The sequence below is a fragment of the Hemitrygon akajei genome, chromosome 4, assembly GCF_048418815.1.
Source record: "Hemitrygon akajei chromosome 4, sHemAka1.3, whole genome shotgun sequence".
NCBI classification, from domain to species: Eukaryota; Metazoa; Chordata; class Chondrichthyes; order Myliobatiformes; family Dasyatidae; genus Hemitrygon; species Hemitrygon akajei.
The window spans coordinates 86,023,944-86,040,893 of NC_133127.1; the positions used below are offsets into that span (position 1 = coordinate 86,023,944).

General features: G+C 39.1%; 1 protein-coding gene across 2 annotated transcripts in view; it reads left to right on the top strand.

Moving 5' to 3' along the window:
• The window catches only part of fstl5 (follistatin-like 5), a 793,070-nt gene that overhangs the window by 634,139 nt on the left and 141,981 nt on the right, over nt 1-16,950 (top strand). For both annotated transcript variants that reach the window (XM_073042992.1, XM_073042993.1), the window contains exons 7-8: nt 353-519; nt 12,921-13,041. In XM_073042992.1, the coding sequence (XP_072899093.1) occupies nt 353-519; nt 12,921-13,041 (288 nt within the window). The remainder of the gene's footprint in view (nt 1-352; nt 520-12,920; nt 13,042-16,950) is intronic.

The following is a 16,950-nucleotide window of genomic DNA, read 5'->3' on the forward strand; positions in this document are numbered from 1 at the left end:
AATATACAAACGTTTGGGGATTTTTTGGTTGAGAATGGAAATATAACTATATTTCTTGCCTGCAGTTGATACTTCAAATTAGTTGTTTCTCTGAATATTTATTGTTTTTGGAAATTTACGTCCCATTTAATTTCTGCACCCCTTTCAAACTCACTACAAACATATCTAAAGTAAAAGGCTTTTCATGCATGATATTAGTCAATCCCAATGAGAAATAAATGCTAACACGCAATGTCCTTTGAAGACTTCTTGGAATCTTTTAAAAAATATTTCTGATTTGTTATTATATTCAAACATTTTAATCAGATCAACAGGAAATGTTAACTAATCTCAAAAAATATTATTTTTCCAGAGGTGGTTCAATTGAGTCTGGCGGAAGATCAGAAAGTGAGTGTAACTACGGCAACAGTGGGGCAGAGTGCAGTCCTAACATGTTCAATTCAGGGAATCCTCAGGCCACCAATAATTTGGAAACGCAACAATATTGTTCTTAATAACTTGGATCTGGAAGATATCAGTGTAAGTGATGTTATTTTGTTGAGGTAAATGTTTCTTTATCTTGTAAAACTTTGAATTTAGTTTGCAATTTAGACTGTCTTTTCAATCATAATTATCTCAGGGTCAGATTCTTATTTATTTATCACACGTTCATTGAAATATACAGTGAACTGTGTCAATTGCATTAACAACCAACACAACCTCGGGATGTACTGGGGACAGCCCACAAGTGTTACCACACATTCTGGTGCCGACATAGCATTCCCACATTGTTCAGCAGAACAACACAAGCAACACCAACAACACAAAACCAGAACAAACCGCTTTACCACCTTCACACACTCACACTCCAACCCCAGCACTGGGCACCTCCATGCCTCTGGCCTCCAGTGCTTGGCCCTGGACGCTTAGACTCACAGGCATCAGTTCTCCGACATCCAGTTCCTGGCCTGGACTCACAAACTCACAGGCATCGGTCCTCCAGAAAAATTTCATCCACATGTTGCTGGGCAACTTGACAATGGCGTGTGTCTGCCCATAATCTCCAAAGCTGGCTGATTTGCTGCTGTTGGTTTACTTATGTCTTCAGCATTGATAACCAGTTCTTTAGGAGAGGGATTTTCATTTCATCACCTCATGATCAATAATTTGAAAATATTGCCAATGTATCATGCAAATTTTTATTCCACTTTATAAAGAGTTATGTGTGAAAAAATGTAATGAAATCTATCTCAAAAATGGTGAATAATGCTCAGAAGTTAGTATTCTAATGACTACCTATGTGATTTTTCCATTAGTACCATCTAATATCATGGACCTTTATCAGCTTGCCCACATATATAACAGCCTGTCTTGATAGTGATCAAATGTGCAAGATTATTGCACATGCCATTCATGTCTTTGGCACACTGATTAGATCAATGTGTTAAACAATTTGTATCCTGGCCCGTCTGCAAGGTGATTCTTAAAGTTCATGACAGCACTCCAGCTGAAACTTCGAGGAAGTTAATTTGACAATATCTATTCATTACATTTCACACAACTTGGCGAAGGAAACTGTACAAGCAATGGGACTATAAGGAGCAAAAAGGTAATTGTGGGAGAGTCATGACAAAAGGATGAAATTGGTAGGAAGTGTGGCAAATAAAATTTAATATGGAGAGATGTGCATCTTGAAAATTAAGCGGGAGAGCGATAACATAATTTAACCTGATACAGGAGCACAAATCTTGGCTTATGGTCACAAAAATTTGAAGGGCAAAACAAGTTTTTGTCTGTTAAAGTACATTTATTTATTTGTTATATGTTGATCACTGGCAGGCCCAATATTCCTTGTCCATCTGCAGCATGTAGGATTGTTGGCTTATTGGCAGCCATGCAAGGCATAATATTTACAGGGTACCCGAGCAGTTTTTTGGCAAGCCTGCTGAATTTGACAGCTGGACCTATGGAAATTGTCTTGCACTTCCTGCTATAAGCACCTCATTACTCATGGCTTCTATAGATGTGCAGCTGAGAGCATCCTACATGGTATAGAAACTGCACTGTGTCAAACAGGAGGACTCTACAGCAGGTAGTTAAAACTGCCCAATGCATCACCAACTTCTTGGTAGTGGCTACCCACCAGCAAGAAAATAGAGTGTACATAGAAAGGTGCCAGAAAAAAGCCAGCAATATCACGAAGGATCCTACTCACTCTGCCCATGGACGGTTTCCCATCAGGGAAGAGGCTATTCAGCATCCACGCCAGGATCCCCAGTATCAAGAACAGTTTCCCCAAGCCGTCAGGCTGATGAACACCTCCACCCATTAACCCACCCTACCACACCTTATATACAGATACTTCTGTACCTTGCTCCTGTCACTTTGTGTACATACTGTCAGTCTACGTATACAAACTATTTTATGTATTTATATTTATTGTGTTCTTTATGTCTGTGTTTTTTATGCTGCATCAGATCAGGAGAAACAATGATTACGTTCTCTTTATTCTTGTGACTGAAGAATGACAATAAGCCATCTTGAATCTTGAGGATGACCAGATTTATAAGCTGGCTGTCCATTGAGCAGAGTTCAACAATGGGGTGTTCCTGATGATTCTCAAAGGTTTGAGGGCTGATAAACAGACAGAGCTCCAGGTGATGATCTCAGCAGAAGGTAGAGAGGGTCACCACTGGTTGGGCTTCTTTGGGGTATTGGGAAGGCACTGCTCTTTTTACAGGCCCATATGGGACACACTGAAATGCATTGACCTTTAAACAGGTCAGCAATTGAATGTGGGAGACATATTTAATCTTCTATAAAATGCCCCACTTCTCAGAACACCTGCACTCCAAACTTCCTGATTACAGAAACTTTTTCAGAGGTGCAGTCACAATAGTTTTTTATCACAAGATTTAACTTGTTGTAATGATGTCTGCCTACTTGTAGGGAGAGTAGATGAATTAATATTGAACCTTTTCAGCACAGAAGCAAGTATGTTTTCATAAATATATAACCCCTTCAGAAGGATGTAAAAACCCTGAATACTACAGAGGAGATGTGGAACGATGATCCCATCTGAGGGGCTTTTGTTACATGGAGGAATTGGAGAAATGGAGTTACTTTCTTTAGAGCAAGGAAGGATAAAATTAAATTTTACTGAGTTCAGGATTGTGGCAGGATTTGGTTGGAGTTGACAGAGAAAATTCACTTCTACCACCAGGACATATAGTGTATGTAGAAATTCTTTGAGGAAGTAACAGACAAGATAGAAAAAGGAGAGTCACTGGCTGTTGTTTACTTGGATTTTCAGAAAACCTTTGACAACGTGCCACACACATGAGGCACTTAGCAAGATGAGTGCCCATGGTGTTACAGGAAAGATACTAGCATGGATAGAGCATTGGTTGTTTGGCAGGAGGCAAAGATTGGGAAAAAAGAGGCCTCTTCTGGTTGGCTGCCAGTGACCAGTGGTGGTCCACAAATATCGGTGTTGGGAACACTACTTTTCACTATATATGTCAATGACTTGGGTGACAGAATTGATGGCTTTGTGGCTAGGTTTGTGGATGATATGAAGATAGGTGGATTGGCAGATAGTTCTGAGGAAGCAGGGTGTCTGTAAAAGGACTTAGACAGATTGGGAGGATGGGCAAACAAATGGCAGATAGAATATAGTGAAGGGAAGTGTATGGTTATGAACTTTGGTAGAAGAAATAAATGAATAAGTTTAGGACCAAAGGACACAGCTTCAGAATAGGACACCCATTTGAAATAGATATGAGGTGGAATTTCTTTAACCAAAGGGTATATAACCTGTGGAACTCATTGCCACAGCCTGTTGTGGAGCAAGTCATTGGATATAGTTAAAGTGGAATTTGATAGATTCTTGATTAGTCAGAGCATCAACGACTATGGGGAGAAGGCAGGAGAATGGGATTGAGAGGGATAATAAATCAACTATGATTGAATGGTGGAGCAGAATCGATGGGCCAAATGGCCAAATTCTGCTTCTATGTCTAATGGTCTTATATTTAAAATAATTGACAAATAAATTCAATGTGGAAAAAAATGGACAATTTTACCTAAGTAATTATGATTTAGAATACACTCACTGAAATGTCAGTGATGGTTTTCAGAAGTGAATTACAAAATGTTTTCCAGAAATAATTGCTGGGTTAAGAGGCAGGATCAGAGGATTATTGGATTATTCTTTCAAGCAGCCTCACGATGGATGCAGTGAGATGAAAAGTGTCCTTGTGCTGTGCTCTGAAAAAAGCCTCTCGTGCTTCTAAAGCTGAAGAAATATGGTGAGGGTGATCAAGTTCTGCCCTGCTGCTTTCAACTACCATAATCTGAGTACTCATCTTGATTGAACCACACCAGGTGAAAGAATATCTTCTTCAGAAACAAAGTGGATACAGACTGTGGCAAACAGCATGGGAAAGGGATTATCATGGCTATAGGGGTACAAGAGCTTGTGGCATCAAACAGCACTAGCCTTAGCACTTAGCTTTTAGAAACATCTGCAACGACATCACATTAACAAATAAGTCACAGTAATATACTTCAGCTGAGCACAAAGATCTGAGCTGCACAGTGTCAGTATTTGAGTAGACTTCTCAATACTGATGAGCATATTTTATTAATGAAAGCCTCAAGATTTTTCAGTGTTTTCATAGACTTAAATCTTTTTTCAGTTGTTTAAGATAAAATGAATAAGCCTTTAAAATTATGTCAGAGTAAAATTAATATTCTCTTTAATTTTGAATTGATTCTTCTGAATTCACATATCAGTCTTAGTAATTATTTAAATTACTCCATGAGCAGAAGTGAAATGGATCAAAAACTTCTGCTTTCTGTGGTAATGAATACTGCAATCGGGAGGCGATAACATCTTTAGAATGAGGTATTAAGCCAGGACTATGAAACTGTCTGAGGTGATGTGTGTTTTGATGTGTGCTGACAGATGACTGAACCCAGGTGTGGGTGATGAAACAGATTCCCATGTGGAGACAGAAACAAGAGTTCATTCATATCAGTTCAAACAGATTGGTGGCTCGACCGAGCGACACTGCAAGACAAATCATTCCGGAAACACAATGACCCTGCGAGGAGTGCTAATCAGGAGTCCCTTTAAATAATCACAGTATACAGAAAACCTGTGCCAGTCAAAATAAACTTGACAAATTCAACAGAAGGCACAAGAGCTTAATGCCTTTAGATAAAACAAGAATTAACAAACAGAGGTCCACAGAAACACGAGACTCAATATCTAAGATCCCATTGCAGTATTTTGAAGTTCAGAAAGTTATACATGTCCATTGCTTGGATGACATTTGCCATAAATTACATTGTTTTTCGTGAGAGCTTTCTGGGTGCAAGTTGTTCAGATATGAGGGGTGATCAAACTTATTCTCTCCATCCAGGAAATGGATGATGAGTCTGCAGGCATAATTAGGAGTCAGGTGGTGTGCTGCTGGGACAACACACTAGAGCACCCTGCCAGAGGACAAGGTGATGCAGAGCTTTGCCTCTGTCAAAGCTTGGGAGGTTTTCTATCTTTGCCTTTAAATCTTTAATTTTGAGGGATATGTGCAAACTATTGTAGCAAGCGCAAGTAGGAACATAAGAATTTAGAGTAGGAATAAGTCATTTTGCCCCTGAATTCTATTCTGACAATCATTAAAATGGTGGGTGACATTCCACCTTGATAGCTATTTTCTTGTCCAAAATCACTTGATTCTTTTGTTACTCAGAAATCTCTCAGTATCAGTTTTGAATGTAATCAGTGGCTGAGCCTCCATGGCTCTCTCAGGCAACAGACTTCAAAGATTCCCCACCTTTTGAGTTAAGAGATTTCTCCTCGTTAAATTACCTACCTTTAAGCCCTAATTTTAGACCCTTCAGTCAGAGGAAGCATCCTCTCATACCTACCCTCTCTCAAGCTCTCTAAGTATTTTGTATATTTCATTGAGAGTAGCACTCATTCTTCTAAACTCTCAACTGGAGGCCTAACCTGCTTAATCTTTCCTCATATGACAGGCCTGTGATCTTAAGAATCAATCTGATAAATGTTTGCTGCAATTTATCAGTAGAAAAACATAAAAATTAATAATTATTTAAAACATTATAAAATCCGCAAATTTAAAATTAAAACATTCAAATAAAATAAATGAAAAACAAATTACTTCTTTTTTCCCTCCCAGTCTTGAAATCTCATTCAGTTGAATGGGAACTCGATGGCTAACTGGTTTAGAATTGGTAAGTGGACTTGTATACAGTGAATCATATACAAGTGGACTTGTATACAATCAGCTGTTACTCAGCAAGACTAGGTTTACTACATTTAGTCACACACAGAGAATTCAAAGCTTACCAAGATTTAAACATACCCGACTCAAATGCTTTAAAGTCATAATTTTGATTGGAATCCAACAACTGCAGTCAGGAGATTTGTGGTGATAATACAAATCCGCAGATATTATATAGATAAATGAATACATAAAATATGTATGGAGGCACGGCTGGCATTTGGCATCTTTCCAATTACTTATCAACATAACATTCATGCAAGAAAGTATAATACATTCCTATCAACATACTGTATACAGAGTCAGATTTATGCAATTGTATCCAGAAAAGGTTGGAGATTTGCACAGCAAGACAAAAAAAATCACAGCAGCAATTACAATTTTTCATTTCCCTTCTGAGCAGTTTGCCGTTGCTCTGGAGAATTTGTGCTTTTTATGAGTCTCACAGAGCAGTGATGGTGTAGCAGGATGCATCACACTGAACTCCAAAGGTCTGTCAATTTTGTTACATGAGCCTTGCAATGGTGGAAAAGGGATGCTTCAATAACTCAGAGATATGTGTGTATTGATTGTATTAATTTTGAGCGCTGAGGCAAAAGGATCATTCTACCTATCTGGAAGAATCCAAGGAAAGGCTGATGGGAAGGGTGGAAGTACTAATGAAAGTGGTGAGAAAAGGAGGGCAATGGCATTGCAGAACGAGGCACAGAACTGGTGTCTAATATGTGCATTGAACAACTCAGTTTGCCTCTTTGTTCATTGGTGTAGATAATTCAATCAAAGGAGAGAGAAATGGCAAGATGCATTTTGCTGTTGTCAAAATATCTTAATAATTTCTTAAGAAAATTATCTATACTTAAATACATTTTTAAAATGCTCACATGCCATGGAATACTTTTCTTCCTATTTCTCCCTTCAGTATTAGATACAAGAGACATTCATTGTCCTGCCCCGGATGGTGGCACAGTTCAGGAACACTACTTTCCATCCTCAACCTTGGCCAAACTTTGCACCAAATCCTGAGATCAAAGATGGGGCCAAGCATTTTCAGTCTTCTGTTGACCCAATCCTCAAAGCTACTGCTAAAAGAAATCAGTGAACATCTCATCTGTTGTTAGACTTTTCTTTAGGCTCTTCTTACATGCTGTGCAGGACAAACCAATTTTCTTGGGGCAGTTGTTTGTTTGAGAACTTCACAGAAAGAGACGGTGAAGTGTGAAGCAAGCAGTTTGAGACATAAGCAATGTTCCAGGGCCCTACTATCAACATAACACCCCAACACACTTCCATACTAGGATATTGAATCTGTGCCTATTGCAAGCACATGTCCAGTCATATTCATTGAAGCATCGCCTCGTAATGTATTACCTTGAACCCCATACCTCTTTACAATGCCTAGCCACTGAACTAATAAACCTTTCACTTCTGATGGGAAACAGTTGCATGTCTATTGCGAAATATTTAGAAACATAGAAATCTACAGCACATTACAGGCTGTTTGCCCACAATGTTGTGCCGACCATGTAACCTACTCTAGAAACTGCCTAGAATTTTCCTACCACATAACCCTCTATTTTTCTAAGCTCCATGTACCTATCTAAGAGTCTCTTAAAAGACCCTATTGTATCCGACTCTACCACCTTCACTGGCAGTGCATTCCACACACTCAACACTCTCTGTGTGAGAAACTTACCCCAACATCCCCTCTGTACCTACTTCCAAGCATCTTAAAATATATCCCTCATGTTAGACATTTCAGCCCTGGGAAAAAACCTGTAGCGATCCACACAATCAATGCCTCTCATCATCTTATACACCTCTATCAGATCACCTCTCATCCTCTGTCGCTCCGAGGAGAAAAGGCCACGTTCACTTAATCTATTCTCATTAGGCATGCTCCCCAATCCAGGCAACGTCCTTGTAAGTCTCCTCTGCACTCTCTCTATAGCACTCACAACCTTCCTGTAGTGATGTGACCAGAACTGAACACAATACTCCAAATGGAGTCTAACTAAGGTCTTGTATAGAATAGAATTCCCTTTTGGCATAAAAATAACTACTGTGCTGAAATTTTGTCTTGCCACTTAAGTATTAAACATCATCTCAGTGAATGATATTAATGAAGACCCATAGCATCAGTTACAGAATCAAACTGTGTTTTCATATTTCCTTACAACACAGAAGGGGACCAACTGGACCATCAGAGTAATCACAGCATTCCTAGTCACCAATTGTTTTACTGGAAGCCATTCTGTCACTCATGCCCTTTAATTCCCTGCTGATTCTCTTGCCACACAAGGGCCAATGTACAGCAACCAATTATACTGTGAACAAGTACCTCTTTGGGATGTGAGGGGAAATTTGACTCCCAGGGAAAAGCATGCAATCACAGGAGAATGTGCGAATTCCAGACACCTAATGTGTCAGGTATGACCCTGCCACAGGTTGCTGGAACTGTGAAAGCAGCATAAACTGACAGCTTCCACTGAAATCCTGTTCTGTTTCTTTGCACCTGATTTTCCGTAAGATATAGGAGTAGAATTAGGCCATTCGGCCCACTGAGTCTGCTCCAATCTTCAATCATGGCTGATGTTTTTTTTTCAACCCCATTGAGCCCGTTACACTTCTCCCCATAACACTTCACCCAATTACCAATCAAGAACCTATCAACCTCTGCCTTAAATACACCCAATGATGGCTGCACCACCCTCTGTGGCAACAGATTCCACACATTCACTACCCTCTGGCTGAAGAAATTCTTCCTCACAACAGTTTTAGAGAGACATCCCTTTACTCTGTGGCCGTGCCATGAGATCCTAGACTCTACTACTATTGCAAATAACCTCTGCATGTCCACTCTATCCAGGCTTTTCCGTATCCAGTATTCCACTGAGAGGCCCCCTCATCCTTCTGATCTCCCTCGAATATAGGTAAACAGACGTCAAACGCATCAAACATGTTCCTTTCTGTGCTTTAGCCAAAAACTTCAATGTAATATTTATCAGCATGTTGATCATGTTTTATAAAAAATTAGCGAATTATATGTAGCTGCAAGACGTCTTAGGCAAATAAACATTCACTTCAGAGCCAGCATCCAAAAAAGCCAAAACAGACACTATTGTCACATTCACTGCCAGAAACTGTTTCAATCGATAGTTGAAGTATTGTTTTGGCATCATAACACAGAAGTAAAGCTCTGGAAAAGATCGCTGCATATGATAACAATTTTGTTTGCCAGCTAAAGTGGTCGGTCATAGTACATTGGCACTTGACCAGAGATCAGGGGGATGTTTACATGATTTTCTTTATTGCTGTTCACTCAGTGAAGGATAGGTAAATTTATGCTAAGATTTGCTTTTCAGCTTCCCATGCTGTCCAGTCATTTTTAAGCTGCCTAGTTAACCTTTCACTGGGATAAGCTTTGCATGCTGTTTTGATCATTTTGAAACCATGGTTCTTGATGTTTGTAGAAATTGTAGTGATTGTTGGCTTGACGAGTAGGCATTGTAAACACAGGGCATCCCATCAATGTGCCAGAAAACACAGCATGCACTAAAGTTTTAAAGTATGTTACTGCTTGTAATGGACTAGCTTTCTCAGAGACACAGAGCAACTGGATCAGTTCTATAATTTGTGTCGTATCGTTACTGCAGCTGGCAGAATTGTTTTGGGCACTTTCATGCACATTTGTGGCACAGGTTTTGCTGGACAAAGCTTGCCATTTTGAGCATGCTGTGTTTACCAGTCCGATCCCAAGCACCAGTTTGGAAGTTGAAGCTGGATGCAGATGATTAGTGAAGTCCTTTAATAAAGAGTACACTGTGCTGCCTGCAAAGACAGGGGTGCCCTTTCTAAAATAATTGTACTAAGATCTATTCATCAATTGTTATCTTTAACAGTAAGAAACTTGTATTTATACCTTTCAGCAACCCTCAGTAAACCATGCTGTATGATGAATAACTTTGAACTTCAGGTGGTAACAAAAACAGCTGATGTATACGGCAAGATCCCATAAACTCCATCAATTGAATGATCTGTTAATATTGTTTTATTTCAGTCTTGGTTTAATGAGGAGAATTGGCCTGACCATTTTCCTTCACTTCAGTTTCTAGCATGGTATCGTTCATATTCTTCTCCTCAACTACTAGAAGGAGCAAGCCCTTTGAAGAATCTTATTCTAAATGTTGTACACACTCAACAATGGAGCCTTGGTTTTAAGTCCAGAGTAGACTGGAGCTGAGTATGTAATACTGGGGACTAGTAGCCTTGGCCTGAACTCCAACACTCACAACTAAGCCCTTGATGGTCCTGTGAGCCCAGAACCCTGGCAACTAAGCACAGGATCTGAGCACAGGATAATCAGGCTAGGCCCAAGATAGACCAGGTTTGTGCCAGCTAGAATGGAGTAGATCTCAGTCCAGACACTAAAAATTAAACTTGAAACGTACTAGGTCTAAGCCAGACTCTTAAATCTAAGCCTGGAATAATATGGGTCTGAGTTCAGACAAGATAGAAGCAAGATTGAATTATCTGCAGCTGAGTTCAGGCAATCAGTAGTAAGCCTTGCATGGGTGCATTTGAGCCCAGGCATGCAAGAGTAAGCTTGAATTGACCAGGTGGCAGCCATGGTAGATTCTCCTTCAGTACTTTAGATTCACCAGTTTCCATTGGCATGGTCTGGATCGCTGATAAAAAAGCCTGTCTGCTAATCACAGAGAAAGTCCTGATTGGATCAACAGGAGGATAATTTGAACATAAACAAAAGGGTATCTATGCTCAATTGTCTATTTACCTTTAATTAAAAAAAGTACACTCCAGCAAGAATGAGAGTGACTTCTATCAGAGTATTAAAAGATAGCCTTGGTTAATCAGCTTTAAAGTGGTGGTAGTCTAATTTTTACTTTCCTAAGTTATTGTGTGTTATGTGCACTACTGTGCTTTACACCATGATCCAGGGAATCATTGTCTCATTTGGTGATAAACAACATATATAGTTAAATGACAATAAACTTGACTTGACTTAACTTGACAACAGGAACTAATATGGATGATGCTGAAGGAAATTCTGCTGAATTAACAGTTTCTCTACAAAACAATACAGTGTAGCATGCTTAAGAGAGTACGTGGAGGATACATAGATTAAGGCTGGAAGAGGTGGTGTGTGATGAGGAGAAGAGCTCTCAACAGAAGCTATATCTGATCAAAGTACTCAGGGTGTGGTGGATAGGGTCCTTTCTTTTTTGACAAGCTGAGATTTCTAAACACAGCAGCTGACATTTGGAAAGATCAAAGTGTTGTTTTTGAGTAAAGTCACCCAAGTGGCAGAGAAAGAAGTATAATTGTAGAGAGCTGTCCAGGCTTATTAGGAATGGTCCTGGAACATCACAGAGCATGACACAACACCATATCATTATAAATTCCACTCTGCTCCTGTAGTTTATTCTCACCATTATCTCAGTCTACATTCAACTCCACATAAGTCAATTTCGTCCATGGTTTAATACTCTGTAGGAAAATGGTTTCTCCATTTTCTCTGAATTCATGCTCAGAATAATAAAGCTTTTGTATGGATCCCAACCCCATCTCATTTTAACACCATCTGTTATTACTTCAGTTTTATGAAAGTAAACTGGTAGAACTTCACAGTATACTTTACTTTACAACACTCACAAGATTATAAACAGTTTGTAAATATGCCAGAATATATGCATGAGAACTATGGTTTTCCTTTAGAATGCCTGTTTAATAAAATTGAGTTTGTTGAAGCTAAAGTGAAAATGCTGGAAACGTTAATCAGAAGAAGGAAATCTGTGGAGGTTAACACCTTGAGTCAGTAGAACTAAGACAAATCAGAAATCAAAGAGGCTTTGCCATGCAGAAAGAGGGTAAGGAGAACATAAGGGATATCAGTGACAGGGTGGAGAATAATGGACGTGAGCAACTGTGGTTGTGCTGGCTGAGAGATGGCGATAAAAGCTTGTTAATCACAATTAATCTCTCTAAATGAGATGAATTTAAGTGAATTGTAAAAGGAAGTTACTGTAGATATTGAGATAGGTTCTCCCCGGATCACGTCACCTACAAGTGATTTGAAAGTTGGTCACCAATAGTTCATTATTTTTATTGATATAAGCAATGGGCAAGCATAATCTGAAAATAGTGAAAAAAAAATAAAATTGCATTAAAAATATTCTTCATATGAATGATTTGCTGTCAAACGTTTACAGTTCTGCATATCTCTTCTGGTGATATATATTCATCATGCTGAGAATTAAATATTCACAGCTCCTACTTGGCCTTTAAAATTGAAATAGAAATTATCACTCATCTCATAGCAGCCACATTTATGACAGTTATTAATACAAGGCATTGTTGACCCTTTTTAAAACCTTTGTATTGTGCTTTAGCTATTTTATTGTTTAAGAAAATAATATTCTGCAATTTGTTGCTTAACATTGATTTGCATCTTTGACAATAAACTTATGCAATGACTATAAGTATCATTACATTAAATGACAAAAGATTTTTATGGGATTTATTTAGTTTCAACAAATATGTGATTTATTATAGAGGGTCAAAATACAAGGTTTATCTTAAATCAATTTTCACTAAAACTTTATCCCTTAGGATTTTGGAGATGATGGCTCACTGTATATAACCAAGGTAACCACAACTCACATGGGAAATTATAGCTGCCATGCAGATGGTTATGAAAAACTGTACCAGACTCATATTCTGCAAGTGAATGGCAAGTATAATTCATTATTATTATAATTATGTAAATTACCTAATTTGCCATGATGTTATACTAGGCTTTCCTTTTTAGAATGTGTTTGTTTCTTCATGACCAAGTAGTAGTTTTGCTATTGATGCTTTTTCAAAGGATGGGAGAGATGGTGCAATGGGGAGCAAGCTCTGGACAAAGGCTAAGAACATGTTTTGTGATAAGAGGTATTAACTGTACCATAGTTGATTAAAATCACAGTTTTTTTTGGAAGGTAGAAAGTACCTGGTTAAAAGAAGGAGTGGCTTTCAAGCACTGCATCACAGATTCCCACTCAGAGTAAGGATGAAGGACGGTAAAATTCACCAGGAGGCACACCGTTCTCCTGATACCCAAAGCCCACTTGATGTAGTTTTTTTTATCCCAGACTTGTAAGTGGGTGAGCAACTCTGGTGGGAGCTGGTTTAAATATGCTAATCTATCTTACTTATTAGATACTAGTGTACATTTTCAGGCATTGCTCCCTTCACTTCTGAGAGGCATTGGGCAGTTTAGTTTTACAGTGCTTAACCAAAAGCAGATCATGGAAGACCACAAAAATATGTTGAAATTATTAGTTTGGTCGTGCACACAAAATAAATGTCTAAACCACTGAAGTTCTCTAGGCTTGACCTGATAGGTGGCTTTTCTATTTTCTGCCCCCACTCCCCTCTCCCACACACAGACAGGACAATGCTTAGCAACCATAATTCACTGGCTTTGGCCTCTCGGTGACTTTAGGTACATAGGAAGGCCACAGCATGAACTTCTTGTACATTAGGGCAGAAAGTCAAAAAACATCTATGAGGATCTGAATGACTCAAATGTTAATATCCCATTGAAGTTGAGTTAAGCTCCAAGATGCAAACATCTAGAGTTAAACATTTCTACAATCCTATGTACAAAATATTTCAATTAAGTAGAGTAATCTCTGTTAAAAGGAGCATTAAAAGGCTCGTCACAAATATTGGCAAGAGCCTTTTCTCTGATGGAACTGAATTTATTTTGCATTTGAATACAGCTAACTGTAGAGCTTTATTAACATCTTCAGTTGATCATACCATAACTCTTTCACCAGCTTGGTATTTTAATAATTTAATGAATTGAATTTTGAAGCAAAAGCCTTTTGTTGAAGATGACATTGACATTGAAATCTGGTTATATTAATAAAGAAATGAATGTTTCTAATTTGAAGATAATTCTGATTCATATTCTCTCAGCAAAGCTTCTAAAGTTGTGCTCCTATGAATTATAATGGATTCCTTATTTCTATGATATACTGTATGCATTTAGAGGTTTTATACATTTTTCTTTCATATAATTTCTGATCCTTGTCTTCATTATGATAAGTCTCCTTTAGACTTACTTATTTTCTATGGAGTTCAGTTGTATTTTATTTAAAACAGATTTATATAAGAATATCAATATTCCACCGTTAAATATTTGTTTCCATCAAAAAATTGAAAGTCATTTTGGCAAAAGGGTTTCTAAAAATTTCTGAGCAACAAATGAAAATCTCAAAGCCATGGGATACGTCCAGTAACCAATGGACGATGTCATTGTCTTTTGGAGCCATTAAGCTGAGTTAATAGACAAGAGACATGATGTTTTGTGGACTGTAGTTTTGATGGTCTCTGGATCAAAGACCCTTTGAGAGGAGTCTCTGCTGTTGCTTGCCTGGTGGGGAGGTGGGGGTGGCCTGTGCTTCTGCCAGCATGAATGGGAGGGTCAATGCATTTGCCGCTGATCATGCAAAATGACAGGGAGGGGGATTTCGAGGCGTTGATGTTTCTGTCAATCATTCAATGTGGTTCTTGTTTTGTGGATGTCCGTGAACAGTACGAATTTCGGGTTGGATTACTGCATACATTGTCTGATATTAAATGAACCTTTGAATACACTCATCATAAAATGAAAAGTGTTTGTGCTGTGAATAATATTAATGGGAGACTAGTAAAAGCACAAAAGAACTGAAGATGAGTATTAGATGAAGTTGTCTTGTTTAGGTCTGCCTTACTGCACACATTTCAGGGATGAACAATTCATTTAAATGATATAATGATTTACAGAAATATATATTTTCTAAGTGATTGAATACAATAATTAAATGTGACGACTGAAAATGTGATACAATACTGTCCCAAGGATGATTTCTTGGGAAAATGTATCTTCCAGTCAAGGTGGTGCTGAGCTGCAGTCTCCTTCGAAGTTGTGGCTCAAACATCTTCTTCTTCTCCATTACTGACTGTTACGCTGCTGCTGTCTAACGCAACATTGAAGGTCCTCCATCTCTAGCAGTGTTTAGGGCTCCCTCCATTGTGCAGTGGCTTCCTCTTGGTTTTCACTGCTATCAGTCAAGCACATCCTGGGAGAGACTCAGGAATACTGCCACACTCGGATGCAGAAGAATGCTTCATTGCTGTTTCCATAACAATTTTGTTTTACCAGTCAGGGTTGTTAGTCCTGAGCTAAACCCACAAATCTGGAGAACCAATCTTAGTTTGTTGTCTACCCTTTGACCTGTTTGGCATGGGTGATCTTACCAAGAGCCAAAGCATAAAGCCCTGACTCCAGCCACCATAATTGTCTGGGTCTTTGAGACACACAAGCCTCCAAACCCAACAAGGTTGTGGTCCTCTGAGGTGGCTAAACCTTAGTTGATTTTTAAGTTCAAAGGGATGGTTTTTGGGACAGGGAGGGGAATTAGGGGTTAGGTGAAGGTTCAGACGCAGGTATGTGAGGGAATTAGAGAGGTCAAATCAGAGTCTAGGTCTCCAATCTGTGTACGACTGCCAGCAACATGGATGGGTAACAAAGGACACCTGTGGTCAGATATCAGGCCAGCAGACCAGCAGGAACAAGGGCTGGTGCCCTCTTCCCTCAAGTCAGTGGGTAATCATTGGATTTCAGGATCGGAATTCTGTGCAGGCATGAGGTCCAGAGACCCCCTGGGTAGATCAATTGGTAAGGTCAAGATTAATGTGTGGGATCCCATCATTGGCAAGTCCAGAGTCCAAAACCTCATTCAGGTACATACTTGTCATCATTGGTGAGCCCTGGGATCAACGATGAAGATCAAAGTCCTAAAGTTGGTCGGCGGTCAAGGCACAATGGCTGAAGCCCTTAGTCTGCAAGCCCACTGGGAAGTCAAAGGCTGATTATTTGCAAATCAACAAGTCCCATGGAAACTGTAGGCTCAGAGATGGCCTGTCCTGAGGTTAGAGGATCGTCTGTGTGCATGTGGGTGAGTAGGCAGTAGGGAAATAAAGGGCTTGTTTTGTTGCTGTTGCTTATGTGTACTGCAGACATGGTAAACGTTCTGTGTTGGCATTGGAATGTGGGGCGACACTTGTGGGCTGCCCCCAGCACATCCTTAGGTTGTGTTAGTTGTTGACACAAACATCACATTTCACTGTATATTTCGGTATATATGTGATAAATAAATGCATCTAAATCTGATTTGAGATTTTTTCTCACAGTTCAGGTCAGTGCAATATTTTAAAAGGTGTTCTGTTCTATGCATTCACAGCTTTCCGGTAATTTTGATAACTTGGCTCTAGAATTAAGACATTGTGCTTGTCTACATGCAGACACTCGGAAACCACAGTTACATTTTCTACCAGTAGACCACAGGAACAGGCCCTTCATCCCACAATGTTGTGTCAAACCAATTAAATTTATCAATCAAATGGCTAACAAAACTAATCTCTTCTGTCTATGTCCTTCCATTTTCCTCACATCATGTGCCTATCTAAACATTTCTTAAAATTCACTGATGTATCTGCCTCTACCACCACTCCTGACTGTGCATTCCAGGCACCCACCACTCTGCGTAAAAAAAAACTTGCCCCTCACATCTCCTATGAAATTACTCCCTCCCACCATGGATGCCCT